Source organism: Centropristis striata, chromosome 2 (genome assembly GCF_030273125.1).
Source record: "Centropristis striata isolate RG_2023a ecotype Rhode Island chromosome 2, C.striata_1.0, whole genome shotgun sequence".
NCBI lineage: Eukaryota > Metazoa > Chordata > Actinopteri > Perciformes > Serranidae > Centropristis > Centropristis striata.
The window spans coordinates 40,044,526-40,064,288 of record NC_081518.1 but is presented as its reverse complement, the minus strand read 5'-3'; the positions used below and the strand labels follow the sequence as shown (position 1 = coordinate 40,064,288).

Genomic DNA, 19,763 nt, shown 5'->3' with positions numbered 1-19,763 from the left:
AAGCAGGAGTCTGGAGATCAAGAGGTCAAAGGTCACAGCACACAGACAATATTCCAGTGACCCATGAATGATCACTGATGATTAAGAAGGAAATCAACGTCTTTCCCTCTTTGTTAGGAACAATGCTACACGATAGGCAACAACAAACACGGGAGACAAGTGTACACTAGAAATCCTCTGTGATATCTAAATGTCTCCATGTGTCACTGTCAGCCACATGTTGATGTTGTTTTTATATAAGTATATAAGTTGACTTATGTCTGTCTTCATCGGTGCATAAGACAAAATCAGAAAAAGCAAAGCTCAACCCTATTTAACCCTTTATCAGGCAAAGAACTATATTTGGTAACTTTAGGTAATATTTAGAGAAAAAAGTTGTTAAATTTTTTTACTAGATTAAAGTGGCTAATCTACAAGAAAAAAAGTTGCAGATTTAAGAGATTTAAAGTGGAAAATCTGCACGAAAAAAGTTAAAGATTTACAATAAAAAAGTGGGAAAAAAGGTACATTTTACTCCCAGATTCACCACTTTAACCATTAATAGGACACTCATTGAAATACTTGCAAATTCCAAATTTCAACCCTAGAGAATATTGGACGATATTACATACTGCCAGAATGTGTATAAAAACATATGAAAATAATATTTTGAGAAAAAAGTTTTACGAGATTAAAGTGGCAAATCTATGAGAAAAAAGTTGCTTTTTTTCCCCACTTTTTTCTCGTAAATCTGCGACTTTTTTTCTTGTAGATTTGCCACTTAACTCTAGTAACTTTAGTAATTTGCAACTTTTTTCTCAAAATATTACCTGAAGTTACCAAATATAGTTCTTTGCCTGATAAAGGGTTACAAATGTTCTTGACCTTTTAAAATAATTAAATTATACTTAAAGTATATTAAAGAGAAAAAAAGTAATTTAAACAGAATAAAGGCAATGGATGGATAAATAAATAAAGAGAAAACAGCATTTATATGTAGAATACATTTAGTAAAGCATTTTAGAACATAGTACAGAAAAGCCAGAAAACTGTTTTTAGGTAAACCTAGCTTAAACTAATGCAGTCAATAACAACAGCGCTGCCATAAATCCAACCACATGAAGCCTATTTATTGGTATTTGTTGGTTTTTGTTACGCTGTGTTCGGGAGGTATACGTTCAACATAATGGTCAGTGTAGAGGATGTAGTTTGTGGTGCTTTTGAATTGTAATGGCATACTAAAAGATGTTCTAAACATTTTATACAGAAAACAAATGGAGTTAACTTCTAAACTGAACTTTATAACAGGCCTGTAGACTGCACTACTACTGTATATTGTATTGTCTCAAAATTAAATGTGTATTTGACAACATCAAGAAACATTTACACATCAATTACCAATGGATTTCGTTATTACAAAAACACCAGATTAAATAATACATTTTTATTTTAATTCAACAGTATTTAAAGGTTTTTTTGTAACTATTTAAGTGTCTGTCGCAAAAAAAACATTTTGTTATGGTTCACTGTTGGCTATTTCATTAACATAAAAAAGATAAAACTATGACAGAAATGGGTGTGGTTTTTTGAGGGTAAACGTAGCAAATGGCCCCAATTTTATATGAATGTGAGGGGGTTTTTTTTAATACTTTTTTCAGAGATGTTGATCTGAACCATTTGTTAGGGCCTATTGTTCCCCAACAGATTGTTGGAGGGTCCCCCATCCCATGGGCCCCAGTGCAACTGCACTTTCAATATCTACCCCCCAGTCTTGGTGTACCTTATAAACTGGCCGATTACTGTACTGTATGGTTGAAATGCAAACAATTTTGTCACCAGAGGAAGCTTACAAACTCGTACGGCCAACTGGGATAGTCTTTGTTATTTTCAATAGTATAACTTAGTAAGTTCACGATGCTAAAGGATTGTACACTGCAAGAAAGCCAACTTCTATTTTTTTTGGCCTAAAACAGTGATTTAAGTTGGTAAAACTGGGAAATATAAATTATTGACATTTAGGGAAACAGCTTAAACAGTTAGCACAACAAAGAAAGCCAGTTGTCTGCTCAAAAACAAGTTTGTGAGATGCTGTTATCTATATCTTTAAGTTGGGGTTCAAAACAAGGTTTACAAGTTACAGCTTCAAGAGTAGCCATTAGCGTATCAATGCTAACTCAAAATTGTGGTCGCAACATTATCTGACATTTCATAGCGGCGTTACAATCGTGCCAATTCAGCACACTAGTAAGGATTAAAAGTTATTACAATGTAAAATTATGAGTTAGTACAACTTACACTTGAGTTGACAAAAATCTGAATTTAGAGTTGAGCAAACTCAAAAACAAAACTTAAAATATTTAGTTTGTAATACTGATATTTTCACTCACCTGATCCCCAAACCATGTCACTGTTTTTTTTGTTGTTGTATTTTTTAAATTTATCATGTGCTCTTTTTTTTAATGTAAAATCTTATCATAGGATTTTCATAGGAAATCTTAGGAAAAGCAACCAGCAGCCAGATTGGTGTAGCAGGGTAAAAATTCAGGTTGTTCTCATAAACCATCAATAGTTATTCCTATGAAAGAAATGCACTGAATGTTGTAGCTATCCTACGCAATCATGTCAGTTTATATTGCATGCAGACAGCAGACACATAAAGGGAAACAGGATGGATGGCACTAATTAGCTAATAGCTTTGACCCAGGTGACGTGGTGTCGCGCTGGAAACTTCTCCCCCAGACAGTCCGTGGCCTGAAGGTTAGGAATCAGACTTGTAACTGGAAAGTCGCTGGTTCGAATCCAAGGACAGACAGGCCGAGGCCAAGTACCCTTGAGCCAGGCACCTCACCCCACAGCTCCCCGAGTGAAGTACCGTGCAGCCCACTACTCCTTGCATTGTCATAAAGGATGGCTTGAATGCAGGGGATGATGTGGGATTAACAAAGTAGTTAACCTTAAAATAATATTTGGAAAATGCTTTATATTAAGGTCCTTGTAATAACCATTAATTAACAAGTAATAAGGCCCTTGTAAGTCCTTACAAGATGCTTATTAACATTATTGTGTGTTTAGAAGCTTATATAAGTGTTAATAATGGCATTACAAACACCCATGACCCACCCATTATGTCTTTGCCATGGCTTTATTAATCTTATTTTGTTTGCTTATTGATATTAAATATACTTTATTGCTCATCTATTATAAGTTAACTATAAGTTAACTATGCTTTTTGCAACTACCGGATCTAAAGCGAGAACAATGCCTTATTACTTGTTAATAAATGGTTATTAAGGACCTTATTATAAAGCGTTACCTAATAATCTTAATCTTAAAGCCATCAATATAATTGCATCCAGTAGTTCTGTTTGTATTTAGCAATGTTGAGTCTAACCCTGTCCTTTTCCCTAACCTTCAACAGTTTGTTTTGGTGCCTAAACCTAATCAAGTATTTCTGTGTCACAACATTGTTAAGATGTCATCAAACAGTGAGCGTTATTTTACAGGATGTCACATGAACTGCGTCGCATATGTTTTTGTAAGAAATCATTCACACCTGTCATGAGAATATGAATGTTTTATATTAATAATATAAAATGTACGATATATATATGTAAAATACTAACACCGTGTATACGCTAAGTTACATTCTACCACTGTAAGCCAAAAGTGACACTATTATTCATGTTCCACTTCCTTTCACTGTAACAATGGAAACATGATTCAACCAATCAGCTGCCTGTGATGACAGTTGATGACATGAATCACCACTGGTTGTTTTAAATGTTACACGTGTGTTACAATGTGCCTGTCTCTTGTACGTTTGAACAACTGACATTTAATTTGATACCTTGATATTTACTGCGTCCACAGAGAATTTACTGTGGCCTACTTTTGTCTCTGGTCTCATCTGACTTTGCCATAATATCTGATTTAAGTCTTTATTTTTTTCATCTCAGTATGATTTTTCCATTGACCCAGTTGCCTTTCGGGGAAAAAAAAAAAACTTTTTTCAAAAGGAAGATTTGCATCTTAATGGATCTTAGCAACAGCAGAGGCCCTCTCAGCACTGTGCTTTTCAGAGTCACATGCACGGCTGCAACATTAAAAACACAAACAAAAAATACTATTTCACATAGGCCCAAAAATCTATTGTGACTTCGGACAGATTAATGCCCGTTCCAGGAAGCTTGTTTGGATCCTGTTGTAAAAACAGATCACTGATAGCAATGTATTAGTGGGGGATTAACATGACTTTCGCCCTGCTTTCTGTGCACAATAAAGCTTTAATCTAGGCTCTGATTGGGAGGCGGGGCTGCCAGGTCTGGGCCAATGAGGTGCCTCGTTGTCTGTAGCATATCCCCGCCCATTGGTGTCTCCTGGCCAGGCCTGGCAGCAGACATAGTGACAGACGTGCCCCTGGGATTCCACCTGTCAGCCACAAACGCACTAATCGACAGGCCGCGTATAAGCTGAACTCTCTGCCACCTCTCTGTCAAATCTTCATCTTCTCATTCGTCTGACAGGCTCCCTCTGCCCACCCCCACCCTATTCTGATCCATCCCAAACTCCGCCCCGCCACCAGCCTGCATAAAACACACCAACATCAACCCTTCATGCCTGCTGCAACCAAACCACATTCATTCTCTCGTGTAAAAAAAAGAAAGGTTTGTTTTTGCTTTAAGGAATAATCCAAAAATCTTGTGTGCGGCTTCTTAAACAAACCCCACGCCCTCTCCACCTCCCTGCCTTTCAGCTTTAATGTGACAGAGGTGGGCTTTAATGTTCAGTGGTAATTGGGTAGGAGAGGGAGAGACTGTTTGGGAGGAGGAGGAGGAGGAGGAGGAGGAGGAGGAGGAGGAGGAGGAAGGGTCATGGTCAGGTTTCTCAGGGAGGTTATTCTGCATCTGTCTCTTAGCAACGACAGACCGCTCTTTGTACAGTCCTTGAGTTGATTGGTGCGTTTCTTCTTTTTTTTTTTTTTTCCCTGCTTGGTAGCTGAAATGTTTTGCGAGGGGCTCCTCGGCAGACAGCCTTCCTCCCACATTCACTGCTTTTAAGAATTTGTTTTCATGAGCATCAGATGGGCTCGCTGAGGCGTGGCACCCGCTGTAGCTTAGCCTCTCTGAGTGTACATTATTCACATGAGGAGGAAATGACAGCAACAAAGCCACATTTAAAACTACGTTTCAGATCAGTCTTCCTTTCGCCATGCTTAAAAACAAACCTCCTTTTCAGTCCAGTCTAAATAAACGACCTGAAATCAAGTGACTGTATCACACTTTGGTGGCTTGATGCTGCAGCTCATCCTCCCCGAGCATCTCACCACCATCATATCCCCCTTCCCTTGAGCCTGTGTCACGAAAAGGGCAGCCCAGGGTCAAAGGTCACTGGAAGGAGCCAGGGGAACCTCTTGATTCACACCGTCAGCTTGAAGACATCGGAGCAGGGAGCCAGAGTGGCGTGATGTCAGTCTTAACAGGGAACAGGATTAAAGGGGCAATTTGGGGACAAGGAGGAGAAATAAAAGAAGAAAAGAGCTTGTTCTCCTTTTCCCAGCAGTAGATAGATAGATAGATAGATAGATAGATAGATAGATAGATAGATGACTTCACCATTCTCAGACTAAGGTAAAAAAGCAGAGGTCTGGATACAGTATAATGAATTTCCAATATGTAATTAAATGACAAAAATGCATCTAATAATTGTCCATAGAGCTATTGATCTCCTGGAAAACATTAAAGAGGATTTTTCTTTGATCTGATGAGGTTTCCATGTTAAATGTGTCCCACAGATATTGCTTTTGAACAGGTTTTAAGCACAAAATGTGAAATTGCTTCTCAGATGTTTTAGCCTGCAGGTCCGTTTCATGCCAGCTTCACACAGATGGAGCTTCATTTCAGCCGTCAAAGTGCTTTTATTTTACAGAATCTCACAATGACACACACATTCAAGTCAAGCAAGTCCACATCAGGGACATCACAGCAACTGCACGTGAACTTTTATGGACTTCTAGCTCCAGTATTGGAGGGGCTGTTTTGTGTAGACGTGACGTTTGATGGTAGAAAAAAACTTCCTGTGTTCCTGAGAAAAGAGGATTCTGGTTGCTGCAGTCTAAAATAAGTCTGATTACAGGCGTTACGTTAAGCCACAGCACTATATGTACCATTGTATGCAACTATGTCCTGAACAGGGCAAAGTTCAGGTTTGCTGCGCTTTAGAACATTTACACCCTTCACAATAAAAGCGCCAAGATAACAAATCAATAATTAAAAGAGTTAGTAAATAAGTCAGTCAGTAAATAAATAAATACACGTGAAGAGACCCACGACCGTATACAATACAATGAAATACTAGGGCACATCAAAAAGGTATCAAAGAATATCCCGCTGCACGCGTAATAAATATCATAGAGAAAGCATTAAGTATTAAAATAAGCACGACAAATTATTATTATTTTCTATCGGCCCAAACTCCCACAAACTCTGAGTGACTGTAAGAATTACTGTGGTTTTTTATTGGCTTTTTTTCTCTGCGCTCTGTTCTTAACAGAGAAAATACATCGAGCTCACTGAATTCCGTTTGATTATGGAAATAACGGTTTTTCAAAAATCAGACTTAGGCCTAGTTTTCACGACCGAAAAAAATCGAAAAAAATAGGCTATACATTTTTAAAAAGCATAAAATATAAAAAATGATGAGGAAATTAAAAATGCTTTTTTATAAGACGAACAAGTACAGCAGAGCTGGAGAAGCGTTTCTGAGGGAAGACTGAAGCTGTTCCTCCATAATGTATCGCAACTGGAAGTTTATACAGTAAACTAGGTCTTACACTGAGAGCTTGAAAAAACGAGTATTTAGTGTTAAATTCTTATCAATACATTCCGTTATAAAATAAACAGTAATGTGGCTCTAAATTTCTACATTTATCAATATCTGAACGAGGCCATATTTAAATAATGAAATATTTCAGACATAACTCTGGCCACAATGATTCAACAGTTTATTGATTCAACTGTTTTTACATTTGTTTTTTATTTTTACTATAAAGAGCTTCTCTAAAATAATTGTTAGTGCTTATTTATCATAGATATCCCATTAAACGCATTGATAGACATAACATATTAAAAAGTAACCGGAAACCGCTAAAAAATAAAAAAAACAACAACAACAACAACAAAAAACCCATTAAGAACTGGCGTATTTAATCGTCTATCGACTGATTTTCAAAGTAAAGTTTTTTCATTTTCTTTCTTTTTTCTTTAGACGACACTGAAGAGGAAAACGGAGTCGTTTTCTGTCGCCCCGTTTCATTTCGATCCAAAAATGACCTCAAAGCTTTTTCTTTGTAAATCTTTCTTTATTACAGTAAAGTTGTTTCTAAACATTTGAAAAATATTTATAAAAAGGCAACATAATGGTGTTGAAAATAGATTTTGTGGAGGATTCGACATCATTATAGATTTAAAGATAATTATTGGTTTAAAGCACATCATTGAAACGGCTCCAAAAAGCTGCAGTCAGCAGTTATTTTTCATTATTTTCAAGTACAGGAGTGCAGCCACGTCACAGTAACCTATAGTAAACTATATTTATTTATTTGTTTGTTTTTATTTAACATGTATTGCCATAATTCTATTGAATGACTGATTTTATTCCACAACTCTACTGTTAAAAATTCAAGATGGTGAAATAAAAAAATAAATGGCTCAAATTTTGGTCCCTGCTTACAGTGAACACGGAACACAGTCCAGTAATTCAATGCATTCAGCGTCGTATAATCTCTTGTTCTATCCTAAAATAATGTTTTTTAACTAGGGTAAAAAAAAAATTTTAATTGCGTTTTTTAACACAATTTCACGTTTTTTTCTTTGAGAATTACTGCTGTTAGTGATCATCACAAGGAAAAAAAACGAATAATTAAAAAAAACACCACCAGACATTTTAAAAGATTCATACATAAGCGTTCACGTCACAACACGATATTTATGTTTATGTTTTTTTAAATAGAAACATTAGCGAGTAATGTTTTCAAGCATGTAATTTCATCGGTCCCTTTTATTTATCTATTATTCCATCGCTTGAAATTCTGTTACCACTGATGTGTGTGGGCTTGAGCCTCTAGGTTGAGTAGTTAGTCCTCACTTGACATGATCATAATAAATATATTTTAAAAATTCTTGGAGCGATTTGATTGGCTACACACTTTCAATCCTGAACGCTGATTGGCTAAATCCAGACCGCGCTGCGTCCCGACACGCGGTGATGTCTTATTTATGACTCGGACCAATCTGAGAAAAACACGGAAACAAATAAAAATCCGCTGCAGCAGCAACAGTGCTGGTGTTTCTCAGAGAGCACAACCCGAGCTCAACTGATTTTCCTCCTCCACTGCAGCCTACATACTCCTTGGCATTTTCTTCTCTTGGACCTGTACGTGTGTGGGAAAATGCTCCATTGTTTTATGTTGGCCCTTTGGCCCAGAACACCCAGGGGCCTTGGAGTGCCCAGCTTCATCCTCCTCAGGGTAAACTGTTGTGACAGAGCACTCAGGGGCCCCTCATTAGCTCTCTGTCCACTAAGAAGCAAAGAAGCTGCTTTAATCCTCTCTGTCCTCCTCAATCTGGCAACACAGACATGATTATAAATCCATTTTCTTTCTGCTCCTTTCTCGTCTTGTGCAGAGTTTAACCGCCTTTATGAATTCATACAATCCTTAATAACAAAAAAGGCAGGTTTGTTAAGAGGTGTTAAATTGGAGTCAAGCTGTAAAAAACGGCTTTAACGGATCTGTAGTGATCTATAACTTGAGGCTGTTTATGTCTGGATTACCGTATAAAAACATATTCATTTTTCTATGTTTTTATACATTTTAATAGTAATTCATATGCAGAGAATTTGGTCCAGTAATTGTCAAAAGAAGAAGCATCTGCTTTCAAATTAAACTAAACACATCTCACATGCAGGAACATGTGCTGTGTGTATGTTTTTTTTCTCTCCAACATTTTAAATATGTTTCAGTTGGTTCACTGCAGTGTATTTGGGAGTGGGAACGGGTTGTAACTGCAGGAGAAAAGTGAAATGTTTTCTTGCAGCACTCTTAAAATAAAGCAATAGTAAAATAGATGTTGGCATACACATAAGGCCTGTCAATGGGAAGCACTTAGTCTAATCAAATGTCTGATTAGTTCCTGTCAGTAACACCAGACAGCTCATCCTAGCTTCCACTTTCTTACTCAATTTCAGTACACAAACTCGTTCTCACTCACAGAAACACATATTTCCGTCTTTTGGGAGTGGGTGCAGTGCAGTTATAAACAATGTAGAATTGAAATGGCAAAATAAACCAAATACACTTTATTTATAAATCTTGAGTTATAATTTAATACGGTACCAATATGTTAACCAATATGCTTTCACAGTACATCAGAGTGGTTGTCAAAAAGAAGTAAACACAAATACACACACACACACACACACACACACGCACGCACAGACGCACGCACTCACACACTCACACACACACACACACACACACACACACACACACACACACAGTTCAGCAATACCCTGCAGTGGTCTATTGTGCCTTTAAGCGGCCTGGGCTCATAAATGCATTAATTATAATGAAATAGATTATTAGTTATTTGAGCTGGGGAGCTGTGTACAGTTCATTTATCCTGTTGAGAGACTGTAGTCATACATCCGGCCCAGTGCTCTTAAAATCTCTCTGAGACGGTCAGTGTAAAAGACCTGGAAACATAAATTGAATCAGGAGTGTTCAGTAATGCATTAATCATTAATCCAGTGAAGTAATGTCATTACTTTTCCTTGCAACAAGTTACCAGTCAAAATAATACGATTATAACTCCCTTTAACCCATCTAAATATGAAAATACAGCTATCTAACATTCAGCTTACTTCCCCTTATAAATTTGTTGCCATAATTAGCCTTCTCGTCATCTTTTGGTCCAGATGAGAAATAACAGATAAGTTGAATTTCTCTGAGTGGCATAATTCACCAATTTCACGTTTATTTCGATGAGAAATAAGCATGTAATAAATGGTTTTAAATACTGTTTTTAGATGATAAAAAAAGGGTAGAAATTAAGCACTATGGCAAGAGGGAATAATTAATCTGCCAGAAAATATTAACTAAAATATTTAAGAAAATACTAACACAAGAAAGTAATGATATTACCTATGACAGGAGTAATGCATTACTTGGCGCAGCTTAACACTGGTCATGAGAAGTGCATTTTCCAAATATTTGTTGCCCTTTTCATTCTTTGTATGTCCATAATGCAAATAGAATAAGACTCCAAAGTAACTAAAACAGAGCATTAATCTCACCATTCGATCTGTACACAATTGAGCAAATAGATTAAAGTCAGATGATGCTGGGTTTCAAACACCTGTGTTAAATCTGTCTGAAATGTTCATTTAGTCCAAAGTGCCATGTCTGTAAGGTATGAAACAAAAAAAAAAGACAACAGATCGACACGAGACAATCCCTGCAGTTTTCTCACTTGCCGGGGCAAAAATACGCAAAACATTTAAAAAAGGAGCCAAAACATAATTTACAAGCACGATAAATATACACACAGGGTCCAATAAATATTGTTTGTTATCCCAAAAACCATAGACTGAGTGGTCACCACACTGTAAAAAATGTCCATCATAATCCTTCATTTCATCTTGTGAAATATCGTTTCTTCTCAAACAAGTAAAAAATTCTGCCAGTGGAGTCAAATCATTTAACATTGACAAAATGGTGAATTTATGCGTCGTTTCTAGACAAAATGCAGCATAAGGCAGTTCACTCCTCTGGTATCAAGGAAATGGCAGTTGGATAAGAAAATTATGATCTGAGTTGGGGTTTTTTACATTAGAAATGCCTGCACTCCACTGGCCGTTTTCCCCTCGTTTGAAGCAACAGATATTTTACAGCACACTGAAATGACTCAACTTGAGGTGTGGGACCTTTCCTGACCTTAGAGGAACCAGTGTAGCTTCTTCCTCTACTGAATAGGCATGTAAGGCCAGTTGAAGCTGCTTCCGGACAGCAGCATGTCCCTTATCAGAGTTTCTATGGGGGTTTTCCCCACAAGACGGACGAAGAAAAGCTGCTCTATGACAGAGGAAGAGACGGTGCGCAGGGAAGGCAAGCGGAGCAGCAGCTTCCCAAACCTGTTAGGCTGGTTGGGATACTGGCTCCTCACATACTCCTCTAAAGCACACTGGGACTTCTCCTGCAGACCCTCCACATGGGCCACGTCCGACAGACCACAAGCATCTACAGACAGAGAGAGCAACAGCGAGACAAAAAAACAGGGAGGAGAAGAAGCGGTCAGGACCAGAAGTTGAACCAGGCGTCGACATGAACGCCATGCAGCAAACTGTGAACGGTTTAATGTTGCAGGTATTTCACAATGTTAGTACAGAGTGACTACAACACACAGCAGCAGAGAAGAGACACAACAAATCAGTGTTTGATGAAGTGTAGGTCAGATGACTACCTTTATGTCTGACCCATTGAATAATTAGATATAGCTTATTTTTTTTAAATACACTTACAATGGTTTTAAAGAACAATACATTAGAAACAAAGGTAACGTTTTATATTAAGGTCCTTGTAATAACCATTAATTAACAAGTAATAAGGCCCTTGTAAGTCCTTACAAGATTCTTATTAAAATTATTGTGTGTTTATAAGCTTATATCAGTGTTAATAATGGCATTACAAACACCCATGACCCACCCATTATGTCTTTGCCATGCCTTTATTAATCTTATTTTGTTTGCTTATTGATATTAAAATATACTTTATTGCTCATCTATTATAAGTTAATTATAAGGTAACTATGCTTTTTGCAACTACCAGATCTAAAGCGAGAACAATGCCTTATTACTTGTTAATTAATGTTTATTAAGGACCTTATTATAAAGCGTTACCGAAACAAATATCTGACATGCATTAAACATATCCACTCATTTGAAGTGTAATAGATTTGTTTGATTAACCAGTGCACTGTTTAAAAATCTATATATTATTAATTAAACTATAAACCCTTTTTCTAAAAAAATAAATAAATAAAAAAAACCCTCAAACATATTTGATATTCTATTTTGAATGACTCCCTGGCAGAGAGCCACTGGGGCTCCCTGGACCTCACTTTGAGAATCACTGGTGTAAGTAATCATTATAGTGCAGAAAAAAATAGTTTTGCTTTTGAAAGTTATTGTCACTGATCACAGCATTAAAGGAACAGACAGGTTTGCAGACCTGAGCATGTGTGGCTGGCTTTAGATGATTTATTATCTTATAATAAGCAGATCTGTGCGAGATGTCTGGGGTACAGCAGGTGCACATAGCACACGCAAATAAGTAAACTCTCAAAATCTGCACTCAGGATCAGTGTTTTTTTTAAAAACACAATGAATCAACATATAGTTCCTTGTCATCTAGATAAATCGTAATCTCGTCAGTCTCATGCCATCAGGGATCAAAGATGGCGCTATTGCTCGCATCAAATGTAAAAACTAATGTTCAGAACAAGAAATAATTAAACAGCATTGACATGTTTGGGAGCACATACAGAGTGTTACTCTGTAAGACCTTTACATACTTTATGTGTAGTGTTTAGACCACTGTGTTTATATCGCTGCAGGCCGGATGGCAGCAGGGGTTAAAGAAAGGTTTCTGTGTCCCAGTTTAAAGACACGTGTTCAGATGTGCTCATGGGGACTAAAATAGACGTACACAGGAGACCTTTTTTTTCCTTTTCTTTTTTCTTTTGCTCGGCTGATACTCATCCTTTTTATACTGTTCACGACCCAGCCATCAAACGTCACTCTGACTGTTATTAAAAGGTTCTGAAGTAAATAGATAGCATTTTGCAATGCAATGCAGTGTGGACCCACAGCTTCACTTATTTCAGTAAAGGTTGTCTATGTAAGAATTAGTTGTAAACCAAATACAGAGGTGTTACAATTAAATGATATAGCAATATTAATTATATCTATTTATTATTTTGTATTTTGTATAATTCGTGTTTAAAGAAATATCAGAAGATTTTTTTTTTTAAAAAGAAACATTTTTCCTTTATAATTCTTAAATTAATTATTTGATAAATAATTTAAAGCGAAATGTAACGCCTACAAGTTAACATCAGTTAATTTAACTGCTTTATATTTGGGTCTATATATATATATAAATATATATTTATCTTTTTGACCTTTTAAGAAAACCATTTATATATATATATATATATATATAAACCCTTTTTTCATTCACTTGCAGGCTATTGAATAATTCCTGCAGCGTTTTGTATTAAAGGAGCTGCAAGAATTGAATGTAGGTTGTGAACCTCCATGTCTTATAATAATATTAATAATAATAATAATAATACACTTTCAAATACTGATAAACCTATCTATGTTTCTTTAAGGGTTGTCAAAGTGTATGAGGTCATAGTTCAATATAGGTCAGAATTAAATAAAACATGTTAGTTAAATGAATACAAGACTTTAAAAAAGGAAAAAAGATTTTCTTTCTTTCTTTCTCTTTTGTCTTTCCTTTTTTTAATAATGATTCTAGAGGTCAGGGTTGGGATCAAATTAAAATTGCCAGGAAAATAAATAAATAGATGTTGTGCATGTAGTAGGCTATGTTTTTACTTTAAAGTAGTAGCAGTAAAAAAATCAATTGAAAAGAAATAAAATATTTTTTTAATTTTACATTAAAATGAGGAAGACCATAATTAAATATTTAGCTATAATGGAACATAACCTTAATCCCAAAAGCATTGCATTGAATTTTTTTTTGTGCATTTCATGAAAATACACATGTAGCTGCTCTTAAACGTACGATTTTCCCAGAAAACGACCAATCTCTGTAATATATATATATATATATATATATATATATATATATATATATATATATATATAGCCTATATATGCTATATATATATATATATATATATATATATATATATATATATATATATATGCTATATATATATATATATATATATATATATATATATATATATTTAGGTGTTTCATCAGCTTTTATCAGCATTATCCTATTTTTACGTGTTTAGGGCTAATCATTGGTCGTTTTCGTCCCAGTAAAATGTATTTTATCATTGTTCGGCCATCTTTAATTTCTCATGTCCTGCACGATGCAGTCTACTCTCCATTTTCAAACGAATTCTTATTTCCTTCACATTGATCATATAATATAATTTTATACACCAGACCACTGCTCACACTTCAAGATGGAAGCTTCTGGTGAAGCCCACTGAGCCTGCAGGCCTCCATGTCTGGATGCAGAGTGAGGGAGTTTACCTGTGGTGAACAGCACGATGGCCTTGATGCAGCTGTACTCTGCTGAATCCACGTGCAGCACCTTGAGCTTCTCCACCTGCTCCTGGAAGACCCGGATGTGGTCCATGAAGGCCACTACCCGGTCCGCGGACATCGGGGAGGCGTGGAGGCCGGCGGCGGCGAGCAGCGGGGCCACGTGGACCGGCATGGAGCACTGCGCGGCGTTCAGGACGAACAGTTCGCTCCAGGTGAGGCGGAGCAGGGCCACCTGGTCCGTCACCTGCAGGTCCGGGAAGAAGGGGATGTTGCGGGCCCACTCCACGGCACTGAAGAGCATCCGGGCCGCGAGCTCACAGATGTTCTCAATGCCCATGATGTTGTTGCTCTGCAGGCACTGAGAGCCGAACCTGGAGGTCGGGTAGGGCTCGGCCCGCAGCAGCAGAGAGATGTATCCCGACAGATAGGAGTGACACTGTAGAGGGTCTCCGTTTGTCAGAGCAAACTGGCCGTGATAAGACTGGGTGGGCAGTCTGCCTCTCTGGACAGCTGTGGAAAAAACAGCAGAAATGTCAAATCAAGCCAGGAGGCAATTTATCCAACACATGTGACATTTGCAATAAAACATTTAAATGCAGGAGATATAGTTTAAAAGCAGCAGATATGTCAATTAAAACAGAACACTCACATACACACATAGAGTGTGTTAAGAGTGCATTTACAGCCAGTTGGAGCCTTTGGTCGACTAGCTCTTCTCAAATGGATCTGAGTCAGTCTTTTAGACAGCTCCTGGAAAGAAATGTCACATTGAGCTCGGTGCTCGGAAATCTATTTCTAGGCCACGACCTGCACATATGTGACTCGAGAGTTTTCAGTTAGTGGTTTGTTTTTGGGCCCACTAATATCTCTTATATTTTTAATTATTTAAATCCGTGCATAAACTGTCACATTAGCGCCTTAAACCAGTGTCCTCCAAAAGCTACTTTCTGGGGAGTAACTTTGCTTGTAGCCACTTTTATAGTAGCATACTAGGCCTGGAAATTTCTCCTTAATTTTAGGTGCCGAAATATGTGTCAACTTTAGACAAATTTTCAATAAAACTGCTATAACTATCACACGCCATTATTATATTTTGGGTGCCGTAGAGCTAGGTTACAGTAGGCCTGTGCGACCAGCATGCGTAATGAACACGAGCAGACACACACTCTCCTACTCATTGTCCACACATAATCTACCAAAAAACGTCACTTTAGGGTTAGAATTAAAAAAAAAAAAGGCAACACAATTTGAACTAATATGTAGCAAAATTACTGTGGAATATGAAACAGCTCGGGGCTGTTTAAGGCGACAATAGCCGTGTATGACGGACAGAGTGCGAGCGAGCAGCAACAATAATATACGAAACATGCTACAAGATGCTAGCTGCAACACTAATATCTGCAATATCACAGGCTACACAGTAGCCTAGCCGCTATATATGGAGTACAGACTAGTAGTCTGATGAGATTAGAATATGAATGGGCAGAAAAATATGTCATCAACATGGGATAGACAAAGGCAACACGAGTGGCTGCGTCCAGTGTGTGAAATAATGTAGCATGCACAGCAGCTATAGCGGTTCATAGCGCAGACATAAACAGAAGCTGTGCAGTGTCCTGAGCCGTGTAGTGCTGGATAAACGATGTGATAATACCGAGAGCAACAACAGGAGGACGCCAGCCCGTACCTTCCCTCCTCATGCCGACTTTGAGGCATTTCTTGAGGCGACAGTACTGGCACTGGTTGCGGTGGTGCTGGTCTACGGGACAGTTCCTGTTGGCCCTGCAGGTGTAGGACAGGTTCCTCCTGACGCTGCGTTTGAAGAAGCTCTTACATCCCTCACATGTGAACTGTCCGTAGTGCTTCCCGCTGGATTTGTCCCCGCACACGATGCACTCGATCTGCTGGCTCTGCTGTTTGTCCATGGACGAGGAGGAGGACGAGGAAGAGGAGGTGTTGTTGTTATTGTTGGTGGTGGTGCTGGATGCATTTGGCGGCGGTGCGCCCTGGGGCGCTGCTGCTGCTGCTGAGGGGGGTATTTCCAGAGAGGACGCCGGGTTCATGTGTCCCGTCAGCTCCCCGGGCAGAGACAGAGGTGCGACCTGGGACACCGGGGAGGAGAGGGTCCCCTGCGCGTCCCCGACGCCCTCGGTGTTTCTCCACGCCACCATAGCCATATCGATAGTTTCCAAAACTTTGAGCGCCCAAACTTTCCTATATTTAAGCGAGAATTAACGCACAGTTTGTCCGCGTGAATTACTAACACACATTCAAGAAAACTGTGGCATTGTTTGACAAAATTAAAAACAAGTTGCGCCTGAAAACGTGAAAAGGTCTCATAAGATAACGGCAATATAATTATAACGCGCGACTTCACAAGTAAAGAAAGGGCAGTCACCCAGAAACAGCTTCGGCGCGGTGGAAATCCAAAAAGAAAGCTTCATTCAGACCGAGATAATGTCATCCACAGAGGGGGGAATAAATAGGCTATAGACAACACTGAGCCAAAATCCACGGAGGAAAGCAACGTTATCCCAAAAATACACAATCTGATCTTCTCTGTCCTGTGTGTCCAGCTTTAAAGACAACGCCGTGCGAGCAGATCCTTCATTAGAGATGGACCAGGCTTTCCAGACGCTCCCTGCTCTCCCGATCAGTCAGAAGTTACATTAAAAAGACAACGGAGGGGAGAGAGAGAGGGAGAGAGAGAGAGAGAGAGAGAGACAGAGCGAGAGAGACAGAGAGAGAAGGTGATGGATGATGATTTTGATGATGCTTTGCTCCGGGACGGAGGAGGAGAGTGGTGCGTCCGCGCGTCACGGGCTGTGATTCGGTGACGTCAGTGTTTGGGGCGGGGCTAACGCGAGGAGAAGCTGGTCTGAGATCAGCAGCGTGGGGATGCTTTTGGGTTTCTGTTGATACACACTGCTGAGGGTGGAGTGAGCTCTTAGCTTCCCCTGATCTATGGTTGTCTTCTCTCTCTCTCTCTCTCTCTCTCTCTCTCTCTCTCTCTCTCTCTCTTTATACTTGTACTTCTGTCTGTCAGACTATGGTCAGACCATTGTGTCTGTCATATTTGGGCTACACTAAAATATAACAAGAAGACATATTATAGCTCACTTTTTTATCAGTCTCACATGAGGAGTGCAACAGACACAGGAGCAGTAGATCCTTACTGCAGTAATTTGATGCCACCTAGTGTCATTAGGAAATTACACAGGAAATTATCTTATACTATAGGATGCACTTACATGGCTCGAGGAAATACATTTCCTACATCTCTAACAAGCTGTCCTCAACATGCATATTTTACATTCATCAGGCATGTATGCACAATGTGTTTAATTCACTCATCACCTCGTATTGCTGCTGCATTATACAAAGCTGGAGTGGAATTTGTTCGTGTAACTGGACTTTTCTCAATATGTTTTTTTTTTAATAGTGATTTCTCTCATCTGTCTCTCTCACATGCATTCATGGTCTTTTTCTAAAATGTTTTCATTTTTTATTTTTTGAATTCTTTTAGAATTAAATTAACATAAATGAATCTTTTTAGTTAATGAGATAATCCCACTTACTGTAAATGGATTTTACACTGATGTTACATTAACCAAATTACAATTTTAAGAGAAAACAACTACATTAAGATATTGTGTTGTATTGTTGTTTTCATATTTACTTTGAATAGTCACATGTCATGCAATATATATACATATATATATATATATATATATATATATATAGGAAATGCTTTTATTCTGATAAATAAAAGCATTTCCTTTTCTATGTCATCCTATAGACACTGTTAATCCACACTGGATTGATTGACTGTTTTTTCCTGTTTAAGATCATTTGTAGCTGCATTGATCTAATCTTAATCAGTACAACTGATATCTTATAGTGAGTCGTTTCACAATATAGACAGTAAAAGAAAACTGTGCTAACTAACAGATGCAACCTTCAACATGTCACGATGCATGATTGTACCTAAACCCCGAACCTTTTGCACCAAGGTAATATGTGTAATATGTCCCTGTACCATCTGTGTCTCCACATACTGTTGCTATTTTAGCTCCTGATGTGTTTCTTCACCAGACTGATTTCTGTCCATTTCTTTACACAGATATTCAATTATCTTGATGTTGACAGAGGCTTTTGAAATCAACTCATTGCCATGTAAAAATGTCTGCATGGCCATTTCTCTGTTGACTCATGCTCCATGAGTCCTGAGGCTGAGTGTGCCGTCACGTTCTTCCAGACGGCCAGTTTCGCAGTCATCCACTTACTGCTCACACACAAAACAAGCTTTGCTCTGCCTGCTAACAAAACACACGGCTGACGTCCAAGACCAATCAACAGTGGAAGGTCAAGGCTAAAGTGTTTACCACACTGGATGGGGATGATGCATTACTCCACGTTTAATTCACTGAACCCTAACCCGCCACGCACTATCTAGTGACAAGTCCAGCTACTATTAATCACCGATTTGGGAGTATAAAGACAATAAATCCCTGCTGTATTTGGTGATCTGGTGGCCTTTAAGACTTATCACATGAGGGGAGCTGAAAGCTAGCTAATTGAAGACAAATTGAGGGAGAGAGTATGACCAGGAGAGACCTGCTGTGTGTGCAAAACCACCAGGATGTGACTGTTTACAGCACAGTGGGAGGCCGCCGCTGGCTTTCTGCAGCATTTTTTAGGCTCCAAGGTGGCTCCGTAAACATATATCGTTGAATTACAGTTACCTACTAAGCTATTAACCCCCTATAACCAACCACTGGCACCATATAGTTATCAGTTAAATCCACCAAGTATTTAACATTAGGACACAGAAGACGTAGAACAGGTCTGCTACTGGTAGGAGAGAATACCAGCCTCTGTGGTAGTATGGAGGAAACCTACACACACACACACACACACACACACACACACACACACACACACAGGGTGGTTGACTTTTAATATGGTCGTCTAGGAATTGCAGCAGTATTCTTAGGATTTAAGTCAATAGGTGTGGTGTAAGCTCATTATGTTAAAGAGATAAATGGTTGTGATCTAAAAGTACACGGTAGCTTCTCTAATAACCATGTCAAGTCTGTATTTGATCGTGTGCTGAGAGGTTAAACAGTAGCTCGTAAAGTGGCAAAATCTGTTGTAACTAGAGTGCATTAGGGCCATCTAAGTGGCAACCTCCAAGCCAGAAAAGTGAAGCCAATGCAGAAGTGCCTTAAACCTGTATTCATTATAATGGTCAGCATGGGGCAGCTCAATTCGTTGCAAAAAGAAGTATAATTACATCTAAGTTGATAGGAAAAGGACCCAGCTTCTCTCTTGATTTATTATGATTAATATTCTATGGACCCATGGGTAGGCAGACAAGTCTGATTGGTTCAGTTGGCATATCGTTACCACTTTGC

The 19,763-nt window shown here is 38.4% G+C and overlaps 1 protein-coding gene across 3 annotated transcripts; it reads right to left on the bottom strand.

Moving 5' to 3' along the window:
* Positions 1-9,491: 9,491 nt before the first annotated feature.
* Positions 9,492-17,084, bottom strand: LOC131992600 (COUP transcription factor 2-like). Of its 3 annotated transcripts, none has more exons than XM_059358222.1 (3): positions 16,001-17,084; positions 14,332-14,856; positions 9,492-11,272 (listed from the first exon to the last, which is right to left on the bottom strand). In XM_059358222.1, the coding sequence occupies exons 1-3, from the start codon at positions 16,521-16,523 to the stop codon at positions 10,998-11,000; spliced, it is 1,323 nt and encodes a 440-aa protein (XP_059214205.1). In that variant the 5' UTR covers positions 16,524-17,084; the 3' UTR covers positions 9,492-10,997. The 3 variants fall into 3 exon arrangements, with proteins under 3 accessions (XP_059214205.1, XP_059214214.1, XP_059214222.1); XM_059358231.1 differs by having other exon boundaries at positions 16,034-17,084; XM_059358239.1 differs by lacking the exon at positions 16,001-17,084 and adding an exon at positions 14,996-15,079 and having other exon boundaries at positions 9,493-11,272.
* Positions 17,085-19,763: the final 2,679 nt, after the last annotated feature.